The following is an 18,234-nucleotide window of genomic DNA, read 5'->3' as shown; positions in this document are numbered from 1 at the left end:
ATAGGAACAGCCTACTTCACATAGGCTGCTGGGCGGGCACTTGGCACAGCGGTTAGGACAGCACTTGGGGTGCCTGGTTCAAGTCCCGGCTCCTCCGCTTCCAATCCAGCCCCCTGCTGTGGCACAACCTGAGAAGTAGCAAGTAACAGCCCAAGTACGTGAGTCCTTGCCACCCACGTGGAAAAGTCGCGTGAAATTCCAGGCTCCTGGCTTCAGCCTGACTCAGACGTGGCTACTGCGGACATTTGGAGTGTGAACCAGTGGATGGAAGATATTTCTACATCTCTTCCCTCTCCCTCTCCCTCTCCCTCTCCCTGTCCCTCTTCCTCTCCCTCTCCCTCTCTCTTCCCCTGTCTCCCTTCCTACCTTTCAAATAAGATAAAATAAATAATTAAATTCACAGGGCTGGCTCCGTGGCATAGTGGGTAAAGCCACCACCTGCAGTGCCAGCATCCCATATGGACGCCAGTTCAAGTCCCTACTGCTCCTCTTCCAATCCAGCTCTCTGCTGTGGCCTGGGAAAGCAGTAGAAGATGGCCCAAGTCCTTGGACAACTGCACCCACGTGGGAGACCCAGAAGGATCCCCTGGCTCCTGGCTTCGGATTGGCACAGCTCCGGCTGTTGCAGCCAGTTGCGGAGTGAACCAGCGGATGGAAGACCTCTCTCTCTCTCTGTCCCTCTCTGATTCTACCTCTCTCTGTAACTGTGTCTTTCAAATAAATAAAACAAATCTTTTTTAAAATAACTAAATTTACATATGTACATATATGCTGTCATCAGATCAGCATTGCCGTTCGCATTTGACATGCGTCAAAGCAGGTTCTTAGGACCCAGCTAACGCCGCCCTACATCTCCCAAGCTGTCGTGGGGCCTGACCTCCCTCCATCAGCCCCTGCCCCGGGTCTGGGGCTGAACAGGGTGAACCCCCACCCTGACCACGTCCTTGAGCTGTGCAAGGGGAAGAATTAATCACGGGGAAACCTCACGAAACATCAACGCCGCCTAGAGATGTGTCAGGTCCACCTCGGGGATGGCCGCACCCTAAGGCTGCTGGCACAGCGAGCTGGGCTACTCGCAGTGGGGGCGTCAGGACCCCTCCTCCTCATTAGGGGACCTTCGCCCAGCAGCCGGGACGGGAGTGAGGACCCAAGGCTTGGCCCTGCATGGTAGCACGGAACTTCCCTCTCACTCCTGGCCCTGAGTGCGAATTCCAGCTTCACCCGAGATGGGCTGTGTGACCTTGAGCAAGCCACTGAGCCTCTCTGGGTCTCAGCTTGCTTGCTTTTTCAAGTTTACTTGTCTTATTTATTTGAAAGGCAAGAGAGGCAGACTGGGAGAGATCTTCCATCTACTGGTTCACTCCCCAAATGCCCAAAGAGCCAGGGCTGGGCCAGGCCGAAGCCAGGAGCCTGGACGTCAATCCAGGCCTCCCACATGTGCGCAGGGATACAAGTACTGGACCATCACTTGCTGCCTCCCGGGGGCTCCTGAGATCTGAACTGCAGCCACGCCTGGAAGCCAGGCGCTCTGACGGATGTGGGTGTCCCAGGCGGCATCTTAGCCCCTGCGCCACACACCTGCCCCGAGCCTCAGCCTTCTTATCCACAAAGTGGAAACCAAAATTCCCAACTGTTTGGAGCCTACCTGCCTGGTCCTGCCCTGGCATCCCTGGGATTCGCTCTGGGAAACCTCCCCGCTCCCTCCCACAGACCTGGGGTTCAGAGACATGAGCTCAGAAGTGACAGTCACAGCGACTTGAACAACATGGGGGCCAGAGCCGGGCCCGCAGGGGTCCTGGCCTCCATGACCATACCGCAGCAGAGATCACGGCTGAAGAACAGGCGTGGGGGATGGCTGCAGCTGTCCGCCCCGCCTCCCCACGCCTGCCCCTCACCTGCCCTGGTTCCACATCTTGTCATTAGCAGCCAAGAACTGGGGCCTGCCCCAGGCCAGCAGCTCTGATGTGGTTCCAAAGAGAAGGGCCCCCGCTCCAAAACCACAGGACCCCGCCCACCTCCCCTGAGCCTGCCCCAGGCGCCGCCCCTCCCCATGGGTCCTGTGAGTTTGGCCAGAAGCCCCTGGCCAGCCCTGCCCACAGCCCCGCCTCCACGGAGAGCCCGGAGCAGGAGGCCGGGCTCCCCGCCCAGGGCTGGCCCCCCGCCCCGGCTCAGGGCACTAAAGTGTCTTCCTGGGAAGCTGGACACAGAGTCCAGCGAGATCCCAGTGGCCCCATTCTGGGAGAGGTGAGGACCCGAGGCCACCATGGGCCTCTCCCCAGTATTTTGTGAGGATCTGCAGTGATGTGATGTGGTCCACAGGTTCTGAGCGCCGGGCAAGCCTGGGTTCAAATCCCAGCTCTGCCACTCACTGTCACCAGGGGCAACTCCTTTCTCCCTTTGAGCCTCAGTTTCATCATCTGTAAAATGGACCTGGCGTCAATGATCCCAGGCCATGGTGGTGAGGACTCGGTGAAGGGCTGCCCACCTGGTGCCAAAGTCAGCGTGGGCCCTCCAGGGGCCGCGGTTTGGCCCGCGCTGTGCGGGGTGTGGGGAGGGCGGGCTGCATTCCAGGCTGGGGGCAGCGGCAAAAGCGGGAGCGAGGGTTCTAGAAGGCAGAGCAGGGAGACACCAGGCGGTGAGGCCCTCTGAGGACATCTGTGTCCCAGGTCCCGGACAGGATGCTGCTGCTGCTCTGGGGCTCACTGCTATGCTGGCAGCTGCCCCACACCCAAGGAGAGGCCCACAGCCTGTTCTTACGGATCAGCAAAGACCAGGTGGAGACAGGTGAGGCTCAAGGGGCAAGCGGCGGGAGGTGGGAACCTGGGGGAAAGCCAGGGGGCAGACATGGCACTGCTCCCCGTTCAAGGCTTCTCCTCTGGACACCCCTTTCCAGCCCGGAATGCACCTGCCTTGCCCAGGGCTGAGCCTCCCCTGCTTTGGCACCTGCCCTGGCTCCCCAGTGCCCACCCCGCGGGACTTCTCAGGGCCTCCTTCGTTCTTGCTCTTCCTCCTGCCTCAGAGACATTCCTGTCAACAAGGGGAGGCCCACTCCCCCCGAAAGCCCCTCCTGAGTGCCCCAGGCAGAAGCAACCTCTGTCCCAAGGCTGCCACAGCCCCGGGCGGAGCCTCTGGTCCAGTGCTCAGTGCCTCTTGTCCCGTCTGTCCTCCTTTCTCCTTAACTATTTTTCAAAAAAGGTTTATTTAGGTAGTTATTTGAAAGGCACAGTTACAAAGGGAGAAGGAGAGAGAGAGAGAGAGAGAGAGAGAGAGAGAGAGAGAGAGAGAGAGAGAGAGAGAGAGTCTTCCCTCCTGTGCTTTACTCCCCAAATGCCCACAACAGCCAGGGCTGAGCCAGGCCAAAACCAGGAGTCAGGAGCTCCATCCGGGTCTCCTACATGGGTGCAGGGGCCCATGCACTTGGGCCATCCTCTGCTGCTTTCCCAGGCACATTAGCAGGGAGCTGGATCAGAAGTGGAGCAGCCAGGACTCGAACTGGCGGCCATCTGGGATGTCGGCACCCAGGCAGCGGCTTCACCTGCTACGCCACCACGCCGGCCCCTCTCCCTAACCTGGCCGAGCTGCTTGTTGTCCGTCCAGCTCCTTCCCTGTTCCCCACACTCCGGCTTCACCTATCTTTGCTTTAGAAACTCGCCAGTCTGGTAACCACCTCAGGGCCTTTCGTGTGCTGTTCGCCCGCCTGCCTACCTCGATCTCTCCCCAGACCTCTCCATAATGAATTCCTCCGCTTCATTCAGGTCTCAGTTCAAACGCCCCCTCCACAGAGAGGGCCTCCTTGACCACCTGTCTGAAGCAGACGCTCAGCCCCCTCACTCCAGCCCCACTCACCGCTTCCCCAACTGACCGCACCGCGGAGGGCAGGCGCCACCGTGCTCCTGTCCCCAGAGCCCTGCCGAATCCCTAAGGAGGACCTGCTGCTGCACGGGGCTCCAGTGCCTCCAGGCAGGGACCGGTGGGGCAGGACGGGGGAACCCACCCCTCCCTGAGGAGGCGTCTGTGTCCGCAGAAATCTCCGATCTGCTCTCGGAGAATCAGATCCTGCACCGCCTGGCCAAGATGCCCGTGACGGGGCCCCCAGGGAAAGGGGCCGCCGCCCTGGATCACCTCCCCTTCGTCAAAGAGCGCCTATCCCACAGGCACGGTGGCCTGGACCTGTCGCTCGTCGGAGACCTCCTCTCCGGGAGGAGTGGCCCTCTGCCAAGCCAGCTGCTCCAGGCAGGCAGGTGAGTGCCCGCGGGGCCACCTCGGGCCTTTCCTCTCCCCTCGGACAGGGCCAGGCGCCCTCGGAGCACCTGCAAGTGCATGGTCCCTCTGCCTGGCCAAGCCACTGACACCTTCCACGCCCAGGCCGGGGATCTCAGCCTGGCACCTCTGCCACCCTCCACGTTTCAACAATGCCTGGATGTTATAAACTTGCATAGCAGTGTTTGGTTTTAATGTATTTATTTAAGAGGCAAAGAGACAGAGACAGAGGGGGAGAGGCAGAGCTACTGGTTCGCTCCCGCACATGCTCACAACAGCTGGAGCTGGGCCAGGTTGAAGCCAGGAGCCAGGAGCTTCATCCAGGTCTCCCATGTGGGTGGCAGGGACCAGGACCTGGGCCATAATTGCTGCCTCCCAGGGTGTGCATTAGCAGGTATCAGGAGTCAGGAGCCAGAGCCGGGAATCAAACTCAAGTACTCTGATGTGGGCTGCAGACATCTGAACTGCTTGGCTGAATGTCTACCCCAAAATATTTGTAATGAATCGTCAACACCTAAAAATCAAGGCGGGGGCAGGTGCAGCGGGCTAAGCCACCGCCATGACACCAGGATCCCGTGTTGTAGCACCTGTTTGAGTGCTGGCTGCTCCACTTCCAATCCAGCTCCAGCAAAGCATGATGGCCCAAATACTTGGGCCCCTGCACCCCCATGGGAGACCACATGATGGCCTTTCAAGTAATTAAATTCAAACAATCGAGAGAAGCAGCATTTAGTGCAACAGTGGAGATGCCCCCTGGGAGGCTCACATCCCGTATCGGAGTGCCTGGGTGCCAGGCCTGACTCTGCTTCTGATGCAGCTTCCGGCTGGTGCATACCAGCTCAGTCACAGGGGCCCCGCCGAGCCACCCACACCCCCTGCGCCTCTCACAGGTTGGTCGTAGAAGATGCCAGGGGACCCGAGGTCACCCTGCACATCCTGAGTGACAGCCTGATGCAGGTGACGCTGCGTTGCAAACTGTACCTCTCGCTCCAGGGGTAAGTCCCCCCGCGCCTGGGCCCGGGCAGCCAGCACAGCCGGCACAGCCAGCAAGAGCTGTGTTGGACACACGCCAGCCTGAGGGATAACGTCATCCTTCCCACCTGGGCGTGTCCAGAACTGTTTTGACTGAAGGGGAAACCGAGGCACACAGTGGGAGAGGGGCCCATCTGGAATCACACAGGGAGTCAGCCGCAAAGGCTCAGGTAACAGCCAGGGGCTGTGCGTCCCGTCTGAGTGAAGGCAGGGGCACCGAAGGCGGGCAGGGGTAGGGCTTCAAGATGGTCTGCACCAAGCTCGCCTTGGAGTCCTTGAGCAAGGGGCATCTATTCCCTGGGCCTCGGTTTCCTCATCTATAAAATGGGTATAAGCCAAGCTCCGTCCTGATGTGAGAGTTCACCAGCAGAATCCTGAACGCTGGCTAACCGTGAGGACCCGGGGCTGCAAGCACGCAGCCCACAGAGGAGCGCGCCGCCCAGTGCACGCGCAGCTGGAGTTCTCGCTGCCGCCTGGACGACACATCCACTGCTGCTGTCCTCACATATATGCCTTTCCCAGTCCAACTAGCGAGCTGTGCCCAGAGAGCAGATCGCTCCCTTTTTTAATTTATGTGTTTATTTGAAAGTCAGGGTTATAGATAGAAAGGAAGAAACAGAGAGGGAGAGTTCTTCCACCTGCTGGTGCACTCCTCAAATGGCCACAGCAGCCGGGAGCCAGGAGCTTCCTCCAGGTCTCCCACGTGGGTGCAGGGGCCCAAGGACTTGGGTCATCTGCCACTGCTTTCCCAGGGGCATTAGCAGGGAGCTGGGTAGGAAGTGAGGCAGCCAGGACTCGAACCAGTGCCCAACTGGGATGCTGGCATCGCAGGCAGAGGCTTAGCCCACTGCACCACAGTGCCAGCCCCAAGAAACCTCTCTGATAGGGCCCAGGACCCAGGACAGTACTCTCTGCTTGGCGTTAAACACTCACTACCCTGTACTGACCCTGCGGTGGAAATGCAACTGGACCACTGCCGCAGCTGGCGCAGTGGCAAACTGGAGCACGAGCGGCCATCTCAAGGGCACCTGAGCCCAAGTTCACCACCTGTGGGGACGCTGGCCTGTGTTGTTAGGTCTTCCAGGTTTCCCTCTTCTTAACCAAGTCTCTCGGTTTCTCATTTGAGCTGCCAGGCAGCTGCCGGCTACCAGCTTGGCCATCTCTGGCCTCAGCCTGGAGCCTGGGGTTGGAGCCAACCCAGACACACTGCCCACACAGGGTCCTGTGGCTCAAGGTCATTAAGAACATTCGCATCGGAGTACGGCTGGAACAGAGCGAGAACAGGACCGAGGTGGCCTTGGAGGAGTGCCACACGCCCCCTGGGTACCTGAGCATCGAGGTCCTGGAGCAGTGAGTACCCGTGCCCCCTCGTTCCCGTCCCCGTGGCTGGCCTGGATGCCAGCCCTTCCCACACGGATCCTTCGCTGAATCTTACCGGGGCCAGAGTCCTCTCCGGGGCACTGACCACCCTTGTTACCATCAGCACGTCCCACCTCACGCTGGATGTCACCACTGAACACGTTCATCCATGCAGGTGCAAGCCTCAGCTTGGCTGCTTCCTTCCTAACAACAGAGCCCCAGCCAAGCTAACCTACGTCTGGGAGCCTCAGTTCCTCTCGATTAAAATGAGATCGCTCACAGGAGGGAGCCAGCGCAGGGCCGGCGGGGGGGAGGGGGGGGTGGGGGGCGGGGGAGCTGGCCGTGTGAGCCATGCAGTGCAGAGTCTGCCACGGAAGGTGGCACCAGCTGTCATTCTCACATGCACCCAGCACTAAACCTCCTCCAGGAAGCGTTGCGTGACCTCTCCCTGCTCGGAAACCCCAGACTCCGCTCACAAACAGAAGCAGAGAGAATCAGGGAGAAACGCAGAGAGGGAGGGGAGGGGCGGGACTTTGGCCCAGAGGCTCAGATGCCACTCGGAATGTCCACGTCCCACAGCAGAGGGCCTGGTTCAAGGCCTGGCTCTGCTCCCAATCCCAGCTTCCTGCTGATGCACAGCCTGGGAGGCAACAGGTGCCACTCAAGTGCTTGCGTCCCTGCCGCCCGTGCGGGAGACCTGCTCTGATTCCTGGGCCCCTGGCTTTGCCATCACAGGCCTTTGGAGACGGAACCAGTGGATGGGATCTCCATCTCAATTGCTAAGTGAATAATGTCTTTAAAGATTTTATTTATTTATTTGAGAGGTAGTGTTACAGACCGTGAAAAGGAGAGACAGAGAGAAAGGTCTTCATCTGCTGGTTCACTTCCCAAATGGTTACAATGGCCAGAGCTGGGCCGATCCAAAGCCAGGAGCCAGGAGCTTCTTCCGGGTCTCCCACGTGGGTGCAGGGGCCCACACACTTGGGCCATCTTTCACTGCTTTCCCAGGCCATAGCAGAGAGCTGGATCGGAAGAGGAGCAGCCGGGACTAGAACCGGGGCCCATATGGGATGCCGGCACTGCAGGGTGAAGGATTAACCTGCTGCACCACAGCGCTGGCCCCAGTAAATACAATTTTTAGAAAGCGAGAGAGAGGAGAAAGTCAGAGAAAGCAAGAGGGCAAGCAGCAGGTAGAGAGAGACAGAAATGGAAAGGAGGGGCGACGGAGAAGAGGGGGCGCAGAGGCCAGCGGGGAAACGGAAGGAAGCGGCCGCTCTGGGCCTGCGCGCTGCACCGGCCGCGGCTCCCCCGGGCGTCAGACCCCACGGGCTGTCCCCTTCCTCCAGGACGGACTCCCTCGTGGTGAACAAGCTTCTGGAGCTGGTGTCGGGAGTCCTGGACGAGACACTGCCCTTCCTCCTACAGAAGATGGTGAGTTGCCCGGCCTCCTGGGAGAGAGGGGACCCCGGAGGCAGCAACCTCACCCTGACCCCGCTGAGGCCCCTCCTGCCTTCCCTGCAGGTGTGTCCCGAGGCCACGAGCCTGCTCAACTTGCTGCTGGCAGACCTCCTACACAGCACTCTGCGTACGTTGCTGCTGGCCAGGGCGGGACTGGCCTGCCCTCCCCCTGCTTGGAGCCAGGCGCTGTTCTAGGCCCTGGGAATACAGGGGAACAGGACAGACGCACCCTGTCCACGGGTAGCTGGCTTTCAGTGCAGTGGCGGGAGGGATGATGTAGCTTGTGACCTTGCTAAGTTGTTTCCCACCCTGAGCCTCAGTTTCCCAGTCTGTAAAACGGGACTAATCATAGGCCCACAGAGTTGCACTGTTGTGATAATACACATAACCTGGCACAAAGTTGTCGCTCCGTGAACGTTCGCTATTACAAGAAGCACAAGCCTGGTGCTCAAGGAACCTCTTGCTAAGCAGAGAGAGCCTGGTATTTGGTACAGTGGTGAAGTGCTTGGGACTCCTTCGTGTATCAGAGGGCCTGACCCACGTCCTGGCCATTCCACTTCCAATCCTGCATCCTGCTCATGAGCACCCAGGAAGCACGGGCAATGGCACAAGGATGTGGGTCCCTGCCACCCACGTGGGAGGGCCAGATAGAGCACCTAGCTCCCGGCTTCAGCCTGGTCATGCCCCAGCTATTGTGGGGATTTGGGGAGTGAGCCGGCAGATGGAAGATCTGTGTGTGTGTGTGTGTGGCCTTTAATACAATGACAACATTACATAAGCTGGGAGGGAGAAGTGCAGGCTGAGCCCGTCTCATGTCCCCCCTGCAGCCCCGACCGGCTGGGGCCGGGACGACTTCCAGTATTACATCACATCCACGGAGTTCACGGAGGAGGCCATCCTGATGCGCGCCCTGGTGAGCCGGCCCCCGCTGCAGCTGCAGGCATCCTGTGCGTGCCGTGCCCGCTGTCGGGGCTGCTGGGGGAGAGGGGTTGGGCTTCTCTGGACAGGAGAAAAGTGACAGAGGAAGGAGGCAGCCGAGGAGGAGAAGGGGCGGCTCAGGGGGCCCGGAGGGCGAGAGGCCAGGGCGCTGCACGGGCAGCGAGCCAGGCCAGGCTCTGACCAGAGGGCCTGGGGCAGGCGCAGAGCTGCGAGAAAGCACGGCCGGCCGTGTCTGCCCGGCTGCTGTCCCGGGGAGTGACAGGAGGAGGGTGGGCAGGATGGAGGGGGCGGGAATGCGGCCCCGTCTGCCTCTCACCTGATCTCAGTGAGTCACGTCCCCTCTGGGCCTTGGTCTCCGCAACCGACACGTGCTGCAGGTGCACTGCGCATCCGGCAGCGCTGCTGTGAGGCCCTGGCGGGAGGGTGGGCACGGCGAGCCGAGTGGTGAGGCCCTGGCGGGAGGGTGGGCACGGCGAGCCGAGTGGTGAGGCCCTGGCGGGAGGGTGGGCACGGCGAGCCGAGTGGTGAGGCCCTGGTGGGAGGGTGGGCACGGCGAGCCGAGTGGTGAGGCCCTGGTGGGAGGGCAGACGCGGCCAGCCGCTCCGAGCCAGCGCTGGCTGGGGAGCTGCCCCCACTGAGCTCCATCCCCCTTCTTTCTCGGGAGCTCGTGACCCGCTGCAGCCCAGGCCAGAGAGCCCCAAGGCCTGACCGCCCCGTCCCCCAGCCCATGCCGAGGTTAAGCCAGGGCAGCGTGGCAGACCTGGTCTTCTGGGTGGACGTCTACAATGACATCCTGTCCTGCCTCTACTCCAGCGAGGACACCCACGCGGACCCCCAGGACTCCACAGTGAGTGCTCGAGGAAGGGGGGGTGGGACAGAACGTCACCAGTGTCTCTCACGTGGAGAGGCCAGGGTGCAGGTGGGGAAAGGTCCTTTCTGGGTGGACCCCACCTGGAGAGCTCCTACCCAACCTTTAGAACCCGACACAGAAATGCCCTCACCTGGGGAGACTTTCCTGAACACCCATACCTCTTTGTTGTTCCTCCTTTTTTTTTTTTTTTTTTTTTTTGACAGGCAGAGTGGACAGTGAGAGAGAGAGAGAGAAAGGTCTTTCTCTTCCGTTGGTTCACTCCCCAATGGCCGCTGCACCGCGGCACACCGCGCTGATCCGAAGCCAGGAGTCAGGTGCTTCTCCTGGTCTCCCATGGGGTGCAGGGCCCAAGCACTTGGGCCATCCTCCACTGCACTCCCTGGCCACAGCAGAGAGCTGGCCTGGAAGAGGGGCAACCGGGACAGAATCCGGCGCCCCAACCGGGACTAGAACCTGGTGTGCCGGTGCCGCTAGGCGGAGGATTAGCCTATTGAGCCGCGGTGAAGGCCTTCTTATTTTTTTTAAATGTATTTATTTATTTGAAAGGTAGAGTTACACAGAGAGAGAAGGAGAGGCAGAGAGAGAGAGAGAGAGAGAGAGAGAGAGAGGTCTTCCATCTGCTGGTTCACTCCCCAGTTGGCCACAACAGCCAGAGCTGCACCGATCCAATCCAGGAGCCAGGAGCTTCTTCTGGTTCTCCCATGTGGGTGCAGAGGCCCACACACTTGGGCCATCTTCCACTGCTTTCCCAGGCCACAGCAGAGAGCTGGATCGGAAGAGGAGCAGCCAGGTCTTGAACCGGTTCAGGCCAGGGCGTTTCACCTGCTGCGCCACAGTGCCTGCCCCAAGAGTGCGTGTATTTTTATTCGAGGCTGTTACACACTGAGAGGAATTCTCAGTGCTGACATATGTAAGGTAAATCGATTCCACGTGGGAGGCCTGGAAGACGCTCCTGGCTCCTGGCTCCGGATAGGCGCAGCTCCGGCCAGTGTGGTCATTTGGGAAGTGAACCCGTGGATGGAAGATCCTCTCCCCTCTCCCCTCTCCCCTCTCCCCTCTCCCCTCTCCCCTCTCCCCTCTCCCCTCTCCCCTCTCCCCTCTCCCCTCCCCCCCCTCTGTAATTCTACCTCTCAAATAAATAGATAAATATTCTTTTAAAAAAAGAAAAATAAAAATGTTAACAGAAGAATCTGGGTGGTGAGCAACCACATATGTTCTCTATAATGTTCTTTCAGTTTTGCTGTATATATAGAAACTCTCAGGATAAAATACTGGGAGAAAAATCATGCAAGAATAAAAGGTGAACTTTTCCAGGTAGACCACGAAAAGAAGGCAGCTGAACGGCCCCTCCCGTGCTGTAACAGGCCGGCGTGTGAGCGGCACGTCCAGCTGCCCCTCCGTCTCCTGCCAGCGCAGACCTGCGGGTTCTGACGGCCGATGCACACTTTGTTCCTTTCCAGGCGGCCGGCCTCCTGCAGCTGCTGTCACCGAGCGAGCTGGAGCCTGGGTCCAAGGTGGGTGTGGGGTGTCACTGACCCCTCCTCCAGCGCTTGGCCCGGGGAGACCGCAGGCTGTGGGTGATGTGACTGGGCCGGGAGGCCGCCTGGGTGTGTTCCACTGGACCAGAGTTTCCTGCTGTGGGCTCCAAACGTCCCCGCACCTGCTTTGCGGGTGTCGTAAAGATCCGGTGAGACGGTGCCGTGAAGGCACTGAGCTCCCTGCACAGCCCCGGGGACCAGGGCTGTGTGGCTGTCACTGCTGTGCCCGGCTCACGGAGAAGACAGTGGACAGTGACACCAGCCCCGCACCGTCACCCCTGTTACGGGTGAGCAAATTCAAACACAGCACCCAGCAGGTGAATCCCCTTGCCCAAGCCCACACTGCCCAGGAAGTGGCAGAACCAGGGTTCAAACCTGCTCAACACCCCCTCTCCAGAGCCTCCCAGAGCACGCCACCCCCCGCCCCCCACCCCCGGCAAGCACCACCGCTGACCCGCCTTCCTCTAGGCACTTCAAATACCAGACTCTTTAAACCCTCACTGCGCCTCTATGGAACAGGTGCAACTAGTACGCCTGTTTCAGTGTGAAAACTGAGACACGGGAAGAGTCAGAGGCTTGCCTCGGGCCACGCAGCTGCAGGTAGCAGAGCTGGACTCTCGTCCCCAGTCGCTCTGCTCTTACCTGCCACGTGTGCTCAGGACAGCAGGCAGTAACCCCACCTTGAAGCAGCTCAGGGCGGGGAAGCAACCTCCCCAGGGCTGCACAGCAAATGGCCGCAGAGCCAGGGTGAAAACCCAGAGCCCTGACTCCCCGCCCGCACCTCGTCCCCTAGGACCTTGTGCAGGCCTCTCATCAGTGGAGAGGGGGCGTGGGGCTGACCATCAGCGCCCCTCATCCTCCCAGCGTCCACTTTGATGGCCACAAGTTCACGGTCATGCAGCCAGGCTCACTGGTGCTGCCAGGGCCTAGCAACACCTCTTCGGTCTCAGTTTTCTGGGTGAGTGAGCCGTGAAGGGGGCTCATTTGCTTCCCTGCAGGGGCCCCTCCAAGGCAGGGTCATGGGGGGCACTGGTGTTTCCTCCTCACCTTCAATCAGTCCACGCCCTGACAGCCGTGCCGGCCGCTACAACGTTCAAGCACTTGAATGCCGGTTCTGCCCAGGTCACCCCAGTGCTCCCCAAGGGCCCATTCGGCAGGCCATGTGTTTGCCCTCTGGCCCCTGGGCTCGAGCCTCACTGGGTACTCGGGTCTGTCTGCCCTGGACGCTGCACGGAGAGCCCGGGAGGAAGTGCTGAGACAGCAGGGTTCCCAGCCGGCCTCAGTGTGCCTGGCTGTGTCCCCCTACCTCCCATGGGAGATGCACCCCTCCCCCCAGGTTTCAACTTTACCCTGAGCCCCTTGGGACTCCTCCTGCGCATTCCACAGACTTGGAAACTGGGAGTGTACCTGCCTAGGGTAAGGGGGCAGGAGGGTCACCCACCATGGTGACACAGGTGGCATCCAGGGGTCAGCAGGGTACTGGGGGCGTAGTTGCCTGATCCCATGGCCAAGAATCAGGTCCTGTTTGGCTGGCGGTGACCCACATCTACGACTGTGACTGGTGGAGGCCCAGCGGCACCCTCTCAAGGCCAGGGGTCCTAGGGCCTCCAGCAAGGGTGACTCTGGGCCCAGGGATGCTCATCCCAAAAGGCTGGGGCTCCACTGGACTCCCCTGCATCCAGCACACCCACAGCCAGGCACACCTGTGCAAGGTCTGCTCTCCAGGCACGCAGCGGCTGCAGCCCAAGGCATTGTGGGATGGGGGCAGGGACCAGCTGCCACCCCCCCAGCCCGTGTGCCTTGGAGCGGGGGGTGAGCATCCCCCCCGGCTGGAGCAGAAACCCCCCGCCCTGCCGACCTAACTCCGCCTCCTCACAGCAACTCTTTTCCGAGCCTGTGTTTGCCTCCCAGAATCAGGAACTAAAGCTCCAGTTCGCTCCAAACAGGTAACGTCTTGGGATTTGGGATGTTGGGAACAGATAAGACGGCCACCGGACAGAGCGGGTGGTGGGCGGGTGTGAGGGAGGGGCGCGGGGCTCTGCACCCCGAGCGGCTGTCCCAGCCTAAAGTGCCATCTCCTCTCCCCGCCAGCATCGCAGTCATCCTGGGCACTTTCCCCACGGGCCTCGGGGGGCAGGTGAGTCCCTGCCCTCAGCCTTGGCCTCTCTGAGGTCCTGACCTGGCCAGGTCGGTATCCCTGACCTCACTGTGCCCTGAAGCCCCCACAGCCCCCTGGGGCGGGGCGTGGGGTGGGGGAGGAAGCCTCTGGGGCTCACACTTGCCCACTACATCCTTTCCTACACTTAGCAAGTGTTTTCTGAGCACCCAGATGGCCACAACAGCCAAAGCAGGAGCCTGGACTCCATCCGGGTCTCCCACAATAGCGGCAGGGGCCCAAGCACTTGGTGTAGGTTACTGGAGCTTTCAGCCCCGATAAGACAAAGGGGCAACCAGCCAAGGAGGAGAGTTTCACCAAAAACAGGATAGCAGAGCAAAGATGGGGGGGGGCGGGGGGGCAGGTAAGAAGTCCGCTGGAACAGCAAGCTGGGTCGGGAGAAAGCTCAGCCCCCGGGACAGACGCTTGCCTTTTTAGTCGTGTGCAAAACCCCACGTCCACAGCAAGAGGTGGCCCTGACCGTGCAGGACACCCCCGATGGGTGATGGGTGTTATCAACTGCTATGTGTGCTCTCATCAGCCCCGGGGCCCAGGACTGGTCTGATGCCCCCTAAGATGCCCCCTGAGGGGGAATAAAACTTAGGCCATTAAAACTTTGTCACAACATCCTCAGGGTCATTCCTAACTAGGATTTGGTTTGCCAGGTGTGACGTTAACTATGTCTGCCCCAAACGGCCTAGCAAGTCCTAACACTTGGACCATCTTCGGCTGTTTCCCCAGTCTCATTAGCAGGGAGCTGGATGGGAAGTGGAGCAGCAGGGACTCAAACTGACACCCATATGGGATGCCAGCACTGCAGGCAGTGGCTTAATTCTCTGTGCCACAGCACCGGCCACTAAGTACCTACTTCGTGTCTAACCTTGTGTCCCTACCTTGGAGGCACTCACGCCCCAGCACAGTGACAGAGGCAATGACACAACCTCTGCCCCATTAGAGAGCCCCTTGGGGGCTTGGTCCCTGCGAGGCGCGGGCCCTGGGGGCCACACTGCAAGGGCTTCCTCTTGCCTAGGCTGGCCCTCAGGGTGCCAAGTGGGTGGCAGTGTCTCTCGTTCAAGCTCCCGAGGTTCCCAGGCCCTTCGCCCCCAAAGTGGGTCCAGTTCACAAGTGGCGCCCCCAGAACTCCTCGCCCCTGTGGGCACCTGCCCAGGGGACCCCCTTCCTGTGGTCAGAACCTGCCCGCACAGCCCCGTGACCGTGCTGTCCTCCTTCCGTGTTGCAGGAGACACAGCTACGGGCTCCGCTTGCAGAGCTCCTGAGCAGGACGTTTCTGCCCCGCCACAACCGTGAGCCTCTTTCCTTCTCTGTTGTGCCCACGGGTCCTGGGTGCAGCGGCAAACATGGCCCGGGGGTGCCCCGGACAGCTGCTTCTGCCTATCCCCCTTCGGGTGGGCTTGGGAGCGCCCCTGGGCACAGCCGAGGGACGCGAGCTTGAGCCAGTGATTGAAATCCGGGTGGGGTGGCCCATGAGGGGCTGTTCTTGGCCCAGCTAGCGGTGAGGCGGGCTCAGATGCAAAGCAGGGGCCAGGAAGAGGACTCGGCCAGGTCTGAGGGTGATGGGAGCCCAGAGGCAGCTCTTTTCCTGCACCCTGGAATGATACATTAGGCCAGCAGGGGGCAGCAGAGGCCCAGGCCGGGCCTCAAGGGAAAATGGTGGAAACTCAGTTTGCTGGAAACCAACCCACCCAGTGGTTAATCCACTGAAACGCAAACTACAAAGTGATCAGCTCTCCAATTCACCAACTAACCAAAAACCTGCTTTAGGCATTCTTTACCATGTATTTGATCAGTCAGTATAAATCTGGAATATTCTCCTGCTCTGACCTAGCAGTGGGTATTGATACAATCAAATGTCCACTGCTTCCGCGTCTGCCCACACGCGGACACATCCTGGGATGTTCTCAGCCATTTTCCTCCATTAAGAAAAACCAAACTCGTCAAGAGCGTCCTAGGAAACCTTCCACAAACTGAACCCCCTCACAGTGCCGCCAGGAAGGAGGTCCCCTGGGGAGACGGCCCAGACAGGGGTGCAGAGGAGCCTGTTAGAGGCCGGCTCCCCGCTGGGAGCTGCTTGCACCTCAGGGACCCCCTGAGCAAGAGGAAGGGAAGGGGGCACACCAGTCCCTTTCCTGTTCTGGGCAGCTGGCCCAGCCCCGCCCTGTCCTCAAAGAGTCCCCAAGTCCTCCGCCCTCCCTTCTTGCAGAGCGGCTCAGAGACCAAGGCCTCCCGCTGCCCAACATCAAGGGCGTCTCCTTCGAGCAGGCCCAGGCGGTGCTCTCCCAGGTAGGTGCCGGGGAAAGGCGCTTCCCGAGACACGTGCGGGTGGGAGCCCATCCTGCGGGGTGCAGCAGCACTGCCGCGTGCCAAGGCCTCTGCCTCCCTGTCTCACCTCCTGCCCACAGCCAGCCTGGGTGCAGACCCCCATTCACGGACGAGGGAGTTGGCTACCTGGACCCCTTGGGCAGTCAGGCCATGCCTTCCACAGGGGCCTGCAGTTAGCACCATGAAGCTGGTGCCATTTTCCCTCCCAGTTTTTTAAAGATTTGTTTTGTTTACTTGAAAGCCAGAGTGACAGAGAGAAAGGGAGAAGGAGACATAGATATTCCATCTGCTGGTTCACTCCCCAAATAGCTGCAACGGATGGGGCTGGGCCAGGCTGTGAAGCCAGGAGCCACATCCGGGTCTCCCACATGGGTGGCAGGGCCATCCTCTGCTGCCGTCCCAGGTGCATTAGCAGGGAGCTGGATGGGAAACAGAGCAGCCAGCACTCAAACAGGCACTCCAATATGAGATGCTGGCATCGCAGGCAGCGGCTTAACCTGCTGCACCCCAACTCCGACCCCTGGTCCTCCCATTTTACAAGTGAGGGAACTCGGCCTCAGAGCGGCCAGAGCAGGATTCCAACCGGGCTTCACCTGACGTCAAAGCCAAGTCACACAGCCCCCAGACCTCGGGTGCTCTGCCTCCGGCCCCTGCCGTCTGGGAGGTAAGATGCGGCAGAGAGCAGACAGACCACCCACTGCCACGCTCCCACCCAGAGTCCAGAGGAGGCGGCACCGAGGGCCCCAGGCCACCGCTGCCTCTGAGCAGCCGGCAGCATGGCCCTGCCCACTCGGCTGCCTTCCCCTCCCACTGCAGGGGACTCTGAGAGGCAGGCTCAGCGGGGAGGGCCCTTTCCTTTCCTTGTCTCCCACCTTAAAGGGCAGAACAGGAAGGGCAGAGGCAGAGAGAACCACTGCGCCTCGCTGAACCCGCTGTCCCTGTCTGCAAAATGGGTATAGAGACACTCCCTCCCGCCCCCCCCACCCCGAGCTGCAAACACAGAACTGTTAGGCCCACGGATCTCACCCAGCCCTACCTGACCCCAGAAAGCAAGCTTCAGGACCCTCAGCTTCCGCCCGAGCCGAGACCCAGGACACTCCCAGTCCCCACGCTCAGGAAACATGAGGAACCCGCTTTTTTTTTTTCAAGCACCAGAAGTTGCTGTGAAGAAGGGGGCGGGAGGGGACAGCAGCAGGTGCATCCTTAACGCCAGCTTCAGGCCAGGGGGGCCTGGCAGAGGGGATACCCTGACATATGCCAGAGGGGCTGAGGGACCCACTATAGGGGACCCTCCAGAAGTGAGGCCGCAGGTCCCGGCAAGGTGGGCCCATCGGCTCAGGGCACAGCCAAGCCTGAACCAGCCACGGCCCTGGCTCCTAACCAACCTACAAGAGGCAAGGCCCCTCCCTGGCTCGCTTCTATGCAGGTTACAAATCACACAACTCCGGGGTACACCCATCAGACTCCAGTGTCTGTGAACAGTGCCACCTGCAGTTGGGCAGTGTACAACCTGCACGTCCTCATGTGGCTGCCCTATCACCCACTCACGCACTGTCACTCACTCAGTCACTGTATCTCTGCAAGAGCCCCGAATCCGGTCTGTTCCTTCACACACAGTCCCGCAGCTCCACCCCCTCATCCATCAGGCCCCTGACTCTGCCGTCCCGGACCATGCCAAGGATGAGTGGCCTGGAGAGGGCAGGCTCAGTGGGTGCCAGGTTCAGATGGGGAGTGTCTCTGCTTCCACCCCCAGGGTTTCCTGTTGCTGACCGTTCCGGAGTAGCCGGTGCTGACAGCCCAGTCCCTGCCCCAGCCCCAGCCCCCGCCGCCACAGACCTGGGGGTCTGAGAAGGAAACACCCGATTCCACCAATAAAGATGCTTCCTCCCTGAGCAGGAGTCCGGCACTGAGTCTGCGAAGAGGACCCGGATGGCAGGGGTGGGGTCGGGGGCTGCGAGAAAGATTTACATGAGGGTTTTCTCACCCTGCTGGCCCCTGGCAGCGGGCAGCGGAGTGATGTGCACACGCCCCAGAACACGGCCCTCGTGGCGGGGAGGGGGTTCAGGGAAAAACCCCACCCCCCAGACTCCCTAGCCCACATGGCCAGGCAGGACAGGGCAGTGAGCAGAGCAGGCCCAGCACCAGAGGGCCTCACAGGCGGACGCGTGGCCAAGGCCTGGCTGTGGGGGTGCAGAGATGACGACGCACGAGGTCCCTCCCACACCTGGGCACCTGTCGCTCCTGGCCCGGCCAGGGCAGACAAGGGGAACCTTTGGACTCAC

General features: G+C 60.6%; 1 protein-coding gene across 1 annotated transcript; it reads left to right on the top strand.

The window, feature by feature from the left end:
• The first annotated feature begins 1,765 nt into the window (after nt 1-1,765).
• LOC103348203 (uncharacterized) lies at nt 1,766-17,842 on the top strand. The gene is made up of 17 exons (XM_070051561.1): nt 1,766-1,844; nt 2,036-2,244; nt 2,667-2,784; nt 4,025-4,241; nt 5,151-5,255; nt 6,511-6,642; nt 7,998-8,082; nt 8,173-8,236; nt 8,937-9,022; nt 9,713-9,895; nt 11,380-11,433; nt 12,251-12,415; nt 13,336-13,403; nt 13,549-13,594; nt 14,853-14,916; nt 15,834-15,913; nt 17,706-17,842. Exons 1-17 carry the CDS (start codon nt 1,766-1,768, stop codon nt 17,733-17,735), a joined length of 1,785 nt encoding a protein of 594 aa, XP_069907662.1. The 3' UTR covers nt 17,736-17,842.
• Nucleotides 17,843-18,234: the final 392 nt, after the last annotated feature.

The sequence above is a fragment of the Oryctolagus cuniculus genome, chromosome 11 (assembly GCF_964237555.1).
Source record: "Oryctolagus cuniculus chromosome 11, mOryCun1.1, whole genome shotgun sequence".
In the NCBI taxonomy this organism is placed as follows: domain Eukaryota; kingdom Metazoa; phylum Chordata; class Mammalia; order Lagomorpha; family Leporidae; genus Oryctolagus; species Oryctolagus cuniculus.
Note: the sequence above shows the minus strand (reverse complement) of the source record. Positions and strands in the feature narration are given on the sequence as shown.